The sequence below is a fragment of the Homarus americanus genome, unplaced genomic scaffold (genome assembly GCF_018991925.1).
Source record: "Homarus americanus isolate GMGI-L3 unplaced genomic scaffold, GMGI_Hamer_2.0 scaffold367, whole genome shotgun sequence".
NCBI classification, from domain to species: Eukaryota; Metazoa; Arthropoda; class Malacostraca; order Decapoda; family Nephropidae; genus Homarus; species Homarus americanus.
In genome coordinates, this window is record NW_024743709.1 from 11524605 (window position 1) to 11541151 (window position 16547).

General features: G+C 40.6%; 1 protein-coding gene across 1 annotated transcript in view; it reads right to left on the reverse strand.

Moving 5' to 3' along the window:
* The window catches only part of LOC121877255 (U4/U6.U5 tri-snRNP-associated protein 2-like), a 163590-nt gene that overhangs the window by 14442 nt on the left and 132601 nt on the right, over positions 1-16547 (reverse strand). Inside the window, exon 11 of the mRNA XM_042382906.1 lies at positions 8677-8763. Within this exon, the coding sequence (XP_042238840.1) occupies positions 8677-8763 (87 nt within the window). The remainder of the gene's footprint in view (positions 1-8676; positions 8764-16547) is intronic.

Here is a 16547-nt window from a genome sequence, read left to right on the forward strand (position 1 = left end):
TGGTTGGGTAGTGTGAATTTAAACTGAAATACAGTAAGTCCCCATTGAACGAAAAGGTTAAGTTCCACTAAGACATAAAGGTACATAAACAGATTTGTCAATTGTTGTTTGTGGAAATATTATTTCATTCACTCTTATTGTGTTATCGCAAGAAAATTCATGGTTTATATAACTTGTTTATCACTGTGCCCATCACCATTTTCAAATTAGACTACATACAAGATATGCAATTCTCCCATACGTACGCCTGACTGTGCCCAGCAACGGGAGCAGGTAAGGGGAGTGAGTGACCCCTAGTCGAGCGTCATCTGCAGTTGTAAGTCTCCTCCCTCCCTGCCATATTTCACTGGATTTACTGTTATTATTAGTGTTTACTGATAGAATAGTGCTTAATAGTCATTCCCCTCTACCTGTCTCTGATATGAAGCCAGTAATAAGAGCTGCCATCCACTCGAGTTGGCAATGCACGTGAGATGCTGTCGGAGCAAACAAGCTCTGCAACATCCATCTTGCATTGGGTGCCTGGGGATATCAAGGACTGTTGTGCCGCCGAGAGACTGCTTTGGCCCGCCTCTGTATTGGCCACACACGGCTGACTCATGGTTTTTTAATGGAGAGGACGCCTCCTCCCCATTATGATGACTGCGTGATCCCATTGGCTGTTCGACACCTCCTTGTGGGGTACCCCAGTCTCAGAGATCTTCATTGTAAGTGCCTTTCCCAGTGACGTGGGGAGGAGGTTTATAATGTCTCTTTTTGGTGTCGGGGGAAGGAGTGGGTACTGTGGGCAGGGGCATCCTCTCCTTCATGGAAGAAGCTGGACAAGCATTGAGTTTTATCTATTAACATTTAAATGTTTTTACAAAAGCTGTATGGTATTTATTATTTGTTTTTTTACCTAGCATTATTTGATTTCATTCTTCTAAGCTTATATTTTAATTCAACAACATATGACCTAAGCTGTTGCATCACCAGGGATGTAATTACCAAAATCAATCAATCATTCTGAAGTTGCAAATGGAAAATAAAATGTATTAATATTATTCTATCATCTTCTTCTTTATTCATATGAGATGTTGAAAGATGAAGAATGAAAAAAGTAGAGGTTGGAATCAGCTATCTTATCATGTTTTCTGGGTATTATTTTTTTAAACTTCACTAGAAACCTAAACATTTATATATAGATTGCCAAACTGTTACACAATTATCAAAGGAAGCAAAGGCAAAAACCAGTTAGGGTATGTTAAGAAAATATGAAATACGATTTAGCTAGCTGTTTGCAGCCAGCTAGCAAATGTCCGTTTTGATGGTCGTGTGGAAAAAGGAACCACCAGAATAACAGACAGGGGTTGTATGAATTAGTCCATTAGTGGGAGGGTTTACCATAGATGAATTACCAAACAATATTTCCTTCAGAAACTCTACATGTCTTTTTGTCTTTTATCCTTTTCTCCACTGATCAGCTCGTTAGCCGCTTGAGTGGTCGGGCACATCTCTATTATGCACTGTTGGCAAGTGCTGGGCATGCACTGGCTTCTGAATGCATCAGAACCTGCTGCAGTGTTGGTCAAGTTCACAACTCTTACTCCGAAAAAGTTTGACCCCACAGCTTTCTGGACTTGAGGCTTCTTCAACCTTGAGCAGTGACCCCTTGTGTGGCGGGTGTCCGCCAGCTCAAGGTAAGGACACTCAACCGAGTAGTGGCCACTGAGATGTTTATACACTTCAATTAGGTCACACCTTGCCCGTCTGTAGTATAAGGTGACGTTGTGCAGGTACCAGTCTGGTGGCCCTCCTTTGAATATTATCAGTCAACTGACAGTCTCTAGCATATCTCGGGGATCAGAGGGGGAAGCACCTCACTCTTGAAGAGTGTTATGAAGGATGGGCTGTCTAGATATCTGATCAACCTTCTTATAGAACCTACTAGTTTAAATACTTGATTCACCTTCTTACAATGGCCCGAGAACTTCAGTTCATTGTCAACATACACACCCAGGTTCTTTTCACATTCGGTCCCTATTAATGCAGTTTCTTCGTTCGTTTGGGACATGTGATACACCTCCTTACCGTTGGTACGACCCAGGTGCATCCTCTTACATTTCGTGACACTGAAACTTACCATTCTTGAAGCTCACAGAGATCTTTCTGTCGCCCTTCACAGTCTGTTTGGTTCTTAATTTCCCTATATAACTTGGCATCGTCCACAAACATTTGTATGGAGGAGTGTATAGCTTCTGGCATGTCATATATGAAACAAACAAATAACAACAGTAGGCCCAATACACTGCCCTGTAGTACCCCTTGATATGGGTACACATGATGATTTCATACCATTAATCGCCACACACTACTTGTGATCATGAAGAAAATCTCCGATCTACGCTAGGACACTTCCCCGAAACATGTACGCTTCCATGTCAATTCTCAGCCTTTCATGGGGTATGCTGTCGAAAGTCTTGGCAAAATCTAGGTATATATTGTCGATATTACCACCCTGTTCCAGAATTTGAGTCCAAACATCCAGTACATTGAGTAATTGTGTTAAACAGGAGTGTCCCGGCATAAAACCGTGTTGGTAATCCTTTACATGGTTGTTTTGTAGTAGATGTTCTATCATGGCATCTGTTATAATGCTCTCAAGTACTTTCCACACTATACTGGTCAGGCTCACTGGTCTATCATTATTCGTGAAGTGACGATCGCCCTTCTTGAATATAGGATTCACATAAGCCATTTTCCAGTCAATGGGATCTTTTGCTCATCTAGGTATTTACAGAACAGGATCTTAAAGGGACTCGGCAAGCTCATTACACAACTCTCTTAGCACTCTGGGATGCACCATGTCAGGGTCGGGACTCTTATGAACCTTTAGCTTTGACAATTTATTTCTTAAAACCTTTTCTCAGAACACAATGTGGGTCAGTGCTGTGTCAAACCATCTGTCCTCAAACACAGGAAGATTGTTCACATCCTCTCTTGTGAACACCGAGGAAAAGAATTTGTTCAACGCCTCCGCCTTATCCTGGTGAGGATCTGCATAACTACCATCCTCAAGCCTAAGATTCGATACTCTTATATGCATTTTAAATTTTTATTTTGTGTCGAAGTACAAAGCCTTTGGGTTTGACTTGACCTCGCTTGCAATCCACCTCTGGAACTCCTTTTTAGCCATTTTATACTCTGACTTTGCTTCGGTCCTGGACCTGGCATACATCCTTCTGTCCTGTTCATCGTTTGACCTAACCCACGTCTGAAATTTCTGAGTTTTATTCTTAACTTTGTCGACCGCTGCATGGTCCATATGTAGCGGTCTCCTTGTATTCCTGGAGGCACTGGGTTTGGTCTTGGGTATATAATTATCGATCAATTGGTTCACTTTACTGGCTCTGATATTCAGCGTATTGTCTGCGTTCTTATATCTCAGGGAGTCAGGCCAGTGGGTACCCCTCATCCCATCGTAATTACCCTTGTGATATTTGAACCTTGGCCTGGCTTTGTCATGAACCAAATAACAGTTAATTTTGAAGGACAATGTTACGTGGTGACTGGTGTTCCAGATTTGCCACCATACCCTCCTCATTAGTTATGAGGTCCAGCGATTTGGGTGTTTGCTCCACTCTGTAATGAATCGGATCTTTAACATGTTGGAATAGAAAATTGTCTCTCAGAGTTTCTACAAAAAGGGCAGCAAGATTATTAAGGTGATTTGGTGTGGTTTCATATCTCCAGTCGATGTCGCCATAGTTAAAGTTCCCCATGACAAGGAGGTGGCTAGGGGTGAGCGCTTTTGTGTTGTCAATTAAGGTTCTTCAATTCCTTTGGTTTAATAAGCTACAGTTTGGGGATTTGTGGATACAGTAGAATGTCGATTTAAAGCGATTCAATTTAAGATTATTGATTTAAAGCAACACCCACAATTAAGGACAATGTTTTAATTTAAAGTAAACCTTTCCTATTTTGCACGAGTCAATCTGGTGCATCATATTTAAAATTTTGCGCCTAGTGTTTCTCTGGGCACGCTATATGGCTGCCCACCACCCTCTCACATGCTCAGTTCTCACGCTGACGCTCTAGTGAACGGACATATTGTGTGACACTATCTCCTTCTACTACGTGCATCAACCATCGCCACAATGTCCAAGAGGCCAGCTACTACATCTTTAACTACTCCAAAGACCAAGAAATAGATCGTATGCTTGCCAAACATTAGCCTGCCAAAGCTCCACCCCCTCCATCTAGGCAGTGTCTACAAAAAGTTTTTCAATTATATTTTTGGCTGGATATATGTAACTTTATTCATTTATTTAAACTTATTTACATGCACACACTGTCTTAAGGGCAAAGCTGTTCTGTACATGTACTCAAAACAATGTTCTAAATGATTACTAAAATTTTTGTCTAGTGCAAACTATAGCATGTTTATATTCAAATTAATCACTATCTTATAAGAATTCCAGCAATGTAAATTATATTCTCCCTGGTCACTTCTGTGACATTTTATAAGCAAAAAACATAAACTCAATCTAAAGGACATAAATAAACAAATAAATACTTCACTAGACCTTGGCGCTAACTGTCAAACATGTCACTGTCACCTCCCCCCTTCCCCTAACCAGGATTTGGTGTTTTAGGCTTAAAGTTTTTATCTTATATAATGTCACAGACTAAAGTTAGAATATAATTTGTATTGCTGGAATCCTTGCAAGACAGCGATTAATTTGAATATAAACGTCATATATTTTGCACAAATTATTGTATGTCTAATGTGAGCTATAGCATGTTTATATTCATCACACAAATCACTATCTTATAAGAATTCCAGCAATGTTAATTATATTCCCCCATGTCAGTTCAGTGACATTTTATAAGAGCAAAACTTAGTTACTCTTAAGGACAGATAAATAAATAAGCACTAGACCTTGGCATCAAGTGTCAAACATATCACCTCTCCCCCCCCCCCCAACTTCCCATCAGCCGATCGCTAGTAAACATACCATTTCACGTCCCTTAATTTTAGCTGTGTTGATTTATGAGTGTTTGTTTTAACATAATACTACAAAAAACAATGTTTTGTTTACTCTAGGAGATGGGCTGAGGTGCATCTGGGTAGACTGTCAGTCTTTTAAGTATTTTGTGTTTCTCTCAAGTACAGTGGTCCCTCGGTTAACGAGCACAATCCGTTCCAGCAGGTTGCTCGTTAACCAAAAATCTCGTTAACCGAAACCATTGTTTCAATGGGTTTTTGGGTAATTGGTTCCAGCTCACCGAAAATTGCCTAAATTAAAAAAAAGGGTAGAAAATTACACTTACATTGAGGTGTGTATGTAGAAGGCTCCTGGATGATAATGCTGATGTGAATTTGAAGTGGGAGGTGCAGGAGGAGAAGGGAGAAGAGAAGGAAGTGGAGGTGGAGGAGAAGCATTTTACTGCTTCTTGGCAGGTGAGTCACCTTCCAATAAAATGTCAGGAACCTCTGGACTGACAGATTCTCTACCATGAACATCCTCTCTCCTTCTTGAAGTGGAAGGCTGAGGGCTAGCATCATCCTCTCTCCTTCTTGAAGTGGAAGGCTGAGGGCTAGCATCTTATTCCCTCTGCCTTTTACTGAAGAAAGTGTCAATTGTGGTCTGTGGGGCATCTGTCCTCCTCACCATTAACTTATGTTTAAAGAAGGAGACCATTGAGTCCTCAACATGACACAAAGTTAGTTCAGTTTTTTCCACATCTGGGTGCTATGAAGCCAGTTCCCTGAACTTCTCCCAGTGGTAAATCACATCTTTCAACTCTGAAGTTGACATATGGTCATCACTTTCCATTTCCTCCTCACCACTGTCAGCCTCTAACATCTCATCCAGTTGCTTCAAGTCATCAGGAGTAAGTTCCTCCTCATGAGACATCACAAGCTCTTCGACATCATCCTCTTCCACTTCAAGGCCCAATGACTGACCAATGGACACAATCTCCTGGTCCAACTCTGTTTCTTCCTCAAGTCCCTCAAAATCATGGACTACTGATGGCCACAGTGCTTTCCATGAAGAATTGAGGGATCTAGTGGAGACTTCTTGCCATGATGACACAATCAATTTTACAGCCTCCAGGATGTTGAATTGTGTCTTCCAGAACTGTTTCAGTGTTAGTTCAGGATCATTGGAAGTTGCCTGATGACACCTCCTAAACATTTTCTTCATGTACAACTTCTTGAAGTTGCTGATCACATTCTGGTCCATTGACTGTATGATTGATGTAGTGTTGGGAGGCAAAAACAACACTTTCACAAAGTCAAATTGATACTCCAAAGTTCTGGCAAGTTCAGGGTCATGCCCAGGGGCATTATCCATGAGGAGAAGAGCCTTTAAAGGGAGTTTATTGGTGGTTAGGTAGCTCTTGACAGAAGGGCAAAACACCTCAACAGCCCATTCATTAAAGAGCTGTCTTGTCACCCATGCCTTACGGTTGGACTTCCAATAAACTTCAAGCTTTGCTCTTACCACTTTCTGTTGCTTGAACACCCTGGGGTTTTCAGAGTGGTAGACAAGCATAGGCTTCAGTCGGAAATCCCCTGAAGCATTGGCACCAAGCAATAGAGTGAGACGGTCTTTCATGGGTTTATGCCCAGGTAGAGGCTTCATCTCTGGTGATGAATGTTCTTTTGGGCATCTTTTTCCAGAACAGCCCAGTTTCGTCCACATTGAACACTTGCTGTGGAAGATAATTTTCTTTTGCCATTAGTTCTTTAAAATCCACTAAAAACTTTGCTGCCCCTTCCTTATCAGCACTAGCAGCCTCACCATGCCTAATAACACTGAAAATGTCACTTCTTTCCTTAAATTTTTCGAACCAGCCTTTGCTGGCCTGAAAATCTTCAAATTCTGTGCCTGAAGAACCAAGTTGATCTGTCTTTAAATGTTCGTAAATCTCCCTGGCTCTTTCACAAATGAATTCAGTAGAAACTGAATCACCTTTCATCTGTTTTTCCCTAATCCAGATGAGAAATAACCTCTCAATTTCTGCAATTAGGGCTGTACCTTTAAACCCTCTGGTAGATTTGTCTCTCACTTTCATTTCTTTAAATTTGTCTTTCTGTGCAAGAATTGTCGACACAGTTGATTTCGATATGCCATATTCTTTGCATAGCGCATTTGTTCTCATACCTTCTTCATGTTTCTTAATAATTTCCTGCTTGGTTTGGATTGAAATCGCTTTTCTTGATCTCTTAGGCCCCATGCTGGATTCAAACAATGTCAACACATGATCTTTTAAGTTTTGACTAGCTGCAAATAAAGAATATTTTCTTTAAAATAACACTGCACTGCGCTATATATTGTCAATATGTAAAATAAATTTCGAAATGACCAATAATTTGCTTGGAAACACAGAAAAAAAGAGTTTAGTTGAAGAGAGTCTCAAGCAAGATGTTACCTCCACTGAAAACCGAGAGAGACTAACACTTGTTTGGTGTGTTAACAGGCTGGATGGCGCGCCAGAAACTAGTGACCTTACCTTCAATTATGTTCAATAATTGTTAAAATTACTAAAAAAGTTAATATTAAACTTTTAAAATTATTGAATAGCATAAACTTCTTGATATTTAATAAAATAGTAAGGAATTTAAGCCCTAGAACCGATTACTGTACTGGCGGGCTAATACTACAGCTGGTTGACCGCCAAGTGCAAGCGAAAACATGTTCAGGTCGGCTCGTAAGAAACTCGTTAATCGAGGGGTTGCTCGTTAACCGAAGTTAAGAATCTTATGGGAGGTAACTCGTTAACCGAAATCTCATTAACCGAGGCGCTCGTTAACCGAGGGACCACTGTACCAAACTAAATTATTCCATTGACACAACACTTCGATTTGAAGCGAATTCGGTTTAAAGCGACCTCTCTTGGAACGTATCTCGCATTATATCAACGGTCTACTGTACAGTACATCCGAACATAAGTAAGTCTCTCCCCTTTAGTTTAATTTTACATCACATTGATTCTTCAAAAACATCCTCTCCCTGTACCCTCACCTGGCTGGCTCCGGGTCGATTCTCTTCCTCTTGTACAATATTTCTACAACACCTACAAAACTGAGCTGATGTATCTTGAGTAGGGTTTCGAACTCCTCTCTCTTATCAAGGAATATGTCAGTACAGGTGCTCCTCTACTTTAGAACATTCAACTTACAAACTTTCAGAGATACAAACATCATCACTGAGGGGGATTACCTGCCAGAACAGGTGTTTAATGTGGATGAGACTGGATTATTTTGAAGAAAATTCCAGATAGAACAAACATTACCCAAGAGTGAGCCAGGTTTTAAGGCTGTATTAAAGGGTATAGCTGTACTAAATATCCATAATCTTTTAATTTTTTGCAATATGTTTGGTATCTGCAAGAGTAAAGTTGGACTTACAAACAAGCCTCAGGAATGTAACTCGTTCGTAAGTACAGGAGCACCTGTACAGGTATTAGTGTATACATGACTATCAAACCAGAATGAGTCCTCGGTAACATCTCTGATCTTAGTAGTGACACCAGCCACCCTCTATTCTACAGTAAGTAGCTTCTGCCAGGTTCCATTAATGATTGACCCCAGACCTACCTCTCTCTCCCAGATGGTCCCCATGGTAACTGACAGCAGGGAAAATGATGCAACAAAAGAGAAAACAGCAGAAAACAAAAACTGACCTGAATGTATGACTCAGTGAGGGTTAACATCTGAGGTTCAATCTCTTTAACATGCAGGTCCTGTAGTTCATACCATTTTCCTGTTCCCTGCAATAAAAAGAGAATATTTGTGATATTTCATTAAGTACCTCAAAAAAGCTTTTGGTTAATTAAATGACATCACACTCAAGCACAACAACCATGGCAGCTAATCAAACAACTGGGATCAACAATGTGCAGGCTGGTCCAAAAGTCCCTATCTATCTTGTTGAAACAGTGGCCATTCAGGGTAAATATGTCATTATACAATCAACTACTGTATATATTGACAACCAAAGTTAAGTCCAAGATTCCACGTGAGCACCATATGTGTCTTTATAAATCTCAAATCTGCCTGCTGCATTAGAACACATTCTCAATCATCTAAGAGTATATTTTAGCATATTGATACAAAACAGTTCTATAGATCTTGAAAGCATAATTATAATTTTTTAAAACTCAGACCTTAACAAAGGCCCACACAAAGTAGTTTAATGATATTTCGGTCTAAAACAAATCCAAAAAATTTGTCCAACACAGTCTATACAGTAGTACAGTAAACACCCTGAGTACTGGACACCTGAATAATGACACAAATCTTTAAAAAAAAATTATTAAAAATTTTGGAATATTGTGGGTCATTGTTTTTGCTGTGGAGCAACACGGAGGGACCACATGGTGCCGCCAGCCCAGTTCGCATCACAACAATGCAGAATAACAAAAGATTGAACCTATTCCCTTTGTGTTGTGTTGTGACGGCACTAAGTGTGAGCTCTTTCAAGACCAGACTTGACCAACACTGGAGCAGGTTCAGATCATTATGTCTAAATCAAATGTAAGTCTGTATATTTTCAGCCACCGGCTGCAACTCTATTAATAAACCGTTTATTATTATTTTTATTATTAGATACATTCAGGAGCCAGTTCATGCCCAGTACTTGCCAACAGTGCATAACAGAGACGTGACCGACGGCCCAAGCGGCTAACGAGGATAAAAGTAAAAGTAAAAAGTAACTCATTGTTAAACCATTAAACATCCATCAGCTCTGTAAATTTGTAGTAAGACAACACCAATGAGTCCTGGCTGTGACCACCACCACAACAACTGATGCTATGAATAGTACAGTGGGGTATGCTATAACGAACGGATCCTACTACGAATATTCCTATAACGAACGGTTTTACCTATAAAATTGAGAATGCTATAACGAACGCAACTCCTACAACGAACGCGGATGAATACCGGACTATTTCGCCTGGCGCATGAATATTGTTGTACCGCGACCCACAACAAGAGCGTCAGGCGCCATCTTTGTCTCATTGTGTAGCCAGTGCACCACTGTTATTGTTGAAATTTCGTCTTTTGATGTGGAAATTCGCGTTATTTGTATAACTATTTTGTTATACAAGTATACAATTGTAACAATGAGTCGTCCAAAGCGAGTGAGAAAGCTAATAACCCTTGAAACTAAGAAAGAAATTATAAAGAAACGTGAGAATGGAAGAAGCATTGCGAAACTTAGTGATGAATATGGGATGGCTAAATCGACTATATGTACGATTTTGAAGAATAAAGAGGAGTTAAAAACTGTGCAAGTGGCTAAGGGAATCTTTAGACTTAGCAAAGCAAGGTGTAATGTGATTGAAGAGATGGAAAATTTACTCTTAGTGTGGATAAAGGAGAAAGAAATGGCAGGTGGTAACATTAGTGAAGCTATAATTTGTGAGAAGGCTAAACAATTGTTTGAGGACCTTAAAGCCAAGACTCCCAGTGGAAGTGATAGTGATGTGCCAGTGTTTAGGGGTACCTGCATGCTGAATAACACTAAGGTAAGATAAAGTACCGTATTTTTTACATTTTCCACAGAATTTTTTCATTGTTAAGCGGTTGTATTTGGGGGCCTGGAACGGATTAATCCTATAACGAACAAATGCTATAACGAACGAGATTCTGGAACCAATTACGTTCGTTATAGCATACCCCACTGTAATACCATCTCTGAAACTGAAATCCCTCCAGTTACCAACTCCTATGAGAAATAAGATAAAATAATATATATACCAATAAATGTGAGGAATAAACATATATACTGTACTGTAATGTCAATAACTAAAAACAATACTGTACAATACTGTAATGCCATGTGGCTGCAGGACAGTGAAAATTGTCAATCGCTTCACTAGACATGAGAGCAGCTCAGAATAGCTGAGATCCCCCTCTCCCCATTAGTGAGAACTCTTACCACAGGAAGAAACTTTATTCCCTTTTATGTTTTTGACTTATTGATTATGATTATTATTATTACAGTTATACTTTTTTATAATCTGTGTGGGTATGTAACACGCACGCACGCACGCACGCACGCACACACGCACACATGCACACACACACACACACACACACACATATTACAGTTGGGGTGTGTAGTAGGCAGGTACCAAAACGGGAGGTACTACTGCCTGGGAAGATATTGGAAGCATAATGTGCTGTCTAATGGTAGACCCTGCTGCCATATGGCATCACGAAAATTGTGACCAAGTTCCAGGTTGCTGATCTGACTTTCTGCCTCATTTACACAAATGCAGGGTCTCAATTGTCTCTCTTACTATTGACAACACAACAAATATAACCGTACTCACTCTTGATCTATTTTATTCTCCTATGTGAATTGATATTAATACTGAAGCGAGGCCTTTTCGGATGGGTCCCCCTGGTCGGGAAGGTTGTGGACCCCAAGGCCAACCTGATCATCATCAAGTTACTGGGGCCTCAACTGACGTCACCGCAGTTGCTGGAGGATCGGATTTTTTCACACATCATTTTTCCAACATTCGCTGCCTGAGATTCAATTTTCCTTCTGTGGAGCACCATCTACAGTCGACCCTCGTTAAAACGGACTAATAGGGGGAAAGGGTGTCCGTTTTAGCCGATTGTCCGAATTAACAGATTTAGGGGTTAATATTGCATAATATTGCATTATACAGTCATGCGCCGGTTAATGTCCTATATACGTGCTTGTGTTTGTATAACCGCTTTCATTCAGACCCACTAAAGATATAATGTTATGGTAATTATCAGAAACACACATAGGCATGACTAGGTTTATTACAAAGTGATGAAAAGGATACTGTACAGTGGGTAGTCCACAAAACATGTAGCTATGTGTATGTTTATTTGAGTGCTCCATCATAGGAGTCCGTTTTCTCTTGTTTCAGGACACCTGAGTCCTCCGTTTTCTCTTAATCTTGGAGTGTAGTGCACCAGAGACTTCGTTATTCCTTAGTAATGACACAGAATTTGAAATTGCAACCCCAATTGCAACTGGGACAATCCCAGAACCAGAAATTTTGTACGGACAGTCCCTAGCTTAGTTCAGATTTCGTCCGATTTATCTGAAATCCGGATTAAAGGGGTCCGAATTAACGAGGGTCGACTGTATTAACCTCTTCCCCCGACCTCTTACTACTTTCCGAACTTCAACTGTCCAAAGCAGCTTCACCCAAACCTTATCAAGTCTCCAACTACAACCTTTATACCTCCTTCCATTCTAAGGGAGGTGTATGTACCTACTGCAACACCTATAGCTCGACTCATGGGTCTTGAATCTTCCCTCTATGATGTCATCTGGCTCAAAATGTCTCTACCAACTATGACTATTTTCCTTTGTTTCCTTTACTGTTCTCTCAACTCTACCAACTATTTTGAACTCTTTGACAATCTCACTTCTCGCCATCAGTCATTGCTATCCACACACCCCAACACCGAGATCCTCTACCTTGGGGATTTCAATGTACATCACAGAGAGTTGCTTGGCTCTACAAGGGATGACCCAGGTGGAGAGGAGGCACTCTATTTTTCCCTACTTAATGATTTGGAACAAATAATCAAACACCCTACAGGCGTTCCTGATCGACACGATCAACTTGCTAACATTCTTGATCTTTGTTTTACCTCTAACCCCTCACACTATTCGTACTCAATTTCTGCCCCCTTAGGGTCTTCTGATCAAAATCTTATTTCTACTAAATCAAACTGGGCACGACCACCTCCCCCACCCCCCTCTAAACGTCAACTATGGCACTATCGGAGGGCAAACTGGCAATCCTTGCGAGAATTCTTCACCAACTTTCCTTGGGATGAATGTTGCTTTTCCACTCAGGACGCCTCGGTATGTGCTGACAGCATTGCTGGGGTTATACAGGGCGGTATGAGTGCATTTATCCCATCTTCTACCAAAACTTTCACTTTACAATCATGGTTTGATCGCTCCTGCTCTCTTGCATGCAGGGTGAGAGATAGGGCATATCAAGCTATGAAGCTATCTCCTTCTACTATTACCCACTCCTCTTTCATTACTACCAGGAATCATTGTAAGGCTATTCTTCGTACGACCAAGCGGAATTTTATAAAAAGAAAGGCCGCTGTCCTGACTAATTCTTCCTCTAGTAAATTCTTCAGGTCCTTAACCAAAACATCCGTAATAACTTCTGCCCTCCCTCTTTTCCTCCTCTCTTCCGACCTGATAACTCTATAGCCAACTCTCCCCCTGACAAAGCCAATCTCTTTGGCACCTTATTCTCCTCTAACTCCACCTTAGATGATTCCCACTCTATCCCTCCTACACCTGCTCCCCCTACTGAACCTATGCAATTTCTGACAATCTCCACTCGCAAGGTTGCTGGTGTGTTATCCAGGTTAGATGTGAGTAAGGCCCATGGACCAGACGGAAGACCCCCCCGTGTTCTGAGGGAGTGTGCTGAAGCTCTGGCCCCTGTGCTTGCTCACCTCTTTTGCCTCTGCCTCAAAACCCAAACTTCTCCTTCTTCTTGGAAGCATGCCTTGGTTCAGCCCATCCCGAAGAAGGGTGACCATTCTAATCCCTCTAACTTTTTTTTTTTTTTATGGGGATTAGCCCACTCGGGCACAGGTCACTGACCCACATCGGGGCCTGGGGGGCAAAAATTTAATAATAATAGTAATTCATAGTAAATAAAATTTATAATAAAAAGTAAAATAAAATAATAATAATAATAACAACACTGTAATAATGATAATAAAGAAAAGAAAAACAATAATCAATAGTGAGAAATGCTATATGTATAGTATGTTGTGTTGTCAATAGTAAGAGAAACAATTGAGATCCTGCAATTGTGTGTAAATGAGGCAGAAAGACAGATCAGCAACCTGGGACTTGGTCACAATATTCGTGATGCCATATGGCAGCAGGGTCTACCATTAGACAACACATTATGCTTCCAATATCTTCCCAGGCGGTAGTACCTCCCTGTTTGATTTTCAAAATTATCTTGAACTCCCATTTTCTCCGTCACCTTGAACGCCATTCTCTTTTATCGGATCACCAATATGGCTTTCGCCAGGCGAGATCTACTCTCCTGTTGCACCTATCTTTGGTCATCCACTCTTGTGGATTATGGGAAAACTATCGTCGTAGCCCTCGACATCTCCAAGGCATTTGACAGGGTATGGCACAAGTTTTTACTTTCTAAACTTCCCTCTTATGGTTTCTCTACCCCACTTTGTTCTCTAATCTCTAGCTTCCTTGAGAACCAATCCATGGCAGTTGAGTCGTGGGATTGATCTCTCGCTCTTTCTCTACCAATAGTGGTGTCCCACAGGGTTCTGTTCTTTCACCTACTCTCTTCCTTCTTTTTATCAATAATTTACTTCACACTACAACTAATTCTATCCATTCTTACGCTGATGATTCTACTCTTCACTCTTCACATTTTCCCCTTCCTCCTAACTCTGAAACTAGATCTGTTTCTAGAGCTGATATCATTACTTCTATCAATGCGGATCTGTGCAGCATCTCCGAATGGGGAGGTACAAACTTGGTTAAATTCAATAGTAATAAAACTCAGTACAGGCAAACCCAGTTACAGTGATCCCTCGGTTAACGAGCGCCTCGGTTAACGATCTACCTTCCATAAGATTCTTAACTTCGGTTAACGAGCAATCCCTCGATTAACGAGTTTTTCACGAGCCGACTTCAACACGTTTTCGCTTGCATTTGGCGGTCCACCAGCTGTAGTATCAGTCCGCCAATACAGTAATCGGTTTTAGGGCTTAAATTCCTTACTATTTTAGTAAATATCAAGAAGTTTATACTATTCAATAATTTTAAAAGTTTAATATTAACTTTTTTAGTCATTTTAACAATTATTGAACATAATTGAAGGTAAAGTGACTAGTTTTATGCGCGCCATCCAGCCTCTTAATACAGCAAACAAGCGTTAGTCTCTCTCTGTTTTCAGTGGAGGTAACATCTTGCTTGAGACTCTCTTCAACTAAACGTTTTTTTTCTGTGTTTCCAAGCAAATTATTGGTCATTTTGAAATTCATTTTACATGTTGACAATATATAATGCAGTGCAGTGTTGATTTAAAGAAAATAATCCTGAATTACACCAAGAGAACTAAAATTTTATGGGTGAAATGGCACCATGGGGTGACTTCTCTTCCACCCCAATGCCTTCTCTTCTCCCTTCTCCTCCACCCCCATTCTAATTCCCATCATCATCATCATCATCCAGGAGCCTTCTACATACACACCTCAAAGTAAGTGAACTTTTCTACCTTTTTTGTTGAATTTAGGCAATTTTCGGTGAGCTGGAACCAATTACCCAAAAACCCATTGAAACAATGGTTTCGGTTAACGAGTTTTTCGGTTAACGAGCAACCTGCTGGAACGGATTGTGCTCGTTAACCGAGGGACCACTGTATTCATAGCCTAGGTATTCGTAACCCCGTTTATCCACAATCTATTTATTGTTAACCATTTCCACTATTCGCAATGGTTACCCCGTTTATTCGCAAATTCTTACGAGCAAAAATTCTGAACCGCACGCCTCAACCGTAGAGTAGGACAGCGTGTGTACGTATTCCTCCACCATACGCTCCCGCTTGCCTCAGTCTCACACACCCTAACACCACTCACACACACCCAACAAGGGAATTAAGACAGCAAGCATAAGGAGTGACGATCTTATTGTATGACACATCTGTGTGTGTGTGTGTGTGACTGCATGGGAACGAGTTAAATATCAGCTGTTGAGGAGCGCTTGGCAGCACTCATATCCACTCCATCTCTCTAATCACCCACACCTTTCTGCTTTCTCACTCACATATTTTAAAATGTTATGAAACATAATGTAGAAGGGATACAACTTTGCTCATTTATACTTATACTTACCATAATCCCACTAAAAAATACTTTAGCTTTTGTGTTTATTCAAGACATCTTCAGGTCATGAGACCCACTAATCCCCCGGCCAAGAAAGGGTGACCTGACATTCCATCAGGTCAGTAATATGAGACTACTAATCCCCCACCCTACCTCCACCTGACGTTGAATCAAGTCAGGTCACCCCAAAATAATACTTTAGCTTTCGTCTTTATTCAAGACATTTTCAGAAAATGCTCTTGATTTTCCACCTCGGAAATTTTTTTCCCAAATTCGGAATTTTTTTTTTTATTTCGACTTTGGGAATGATTTTCCGAGTAAATTTCAATTCCGGCAATCGGAGAGTTCCAGGATTGAAAGATTCCGGCTAACGGAGATATTATTGTAATAAAATTTTGATATAAAGTAAAACCAATCATTTGGTAAAAATCAGTACAGGTATATGACACCTTTTCAGCAAGCTAACCACTTGAGACCGTCGTCACGAGTCAATAGCCCATCAAACAGTCGAGAGTGAGGTACAATCGTGAGTTGCTCTCATGCCACTTTTATCGGACCATATCTCAAAACGAGTTTTTCTAACCTTGAAATCCCTAAGGCTCAGCTATTTATGGGATGACTCTAATAAAACCAAAACTATGTAGTAGAA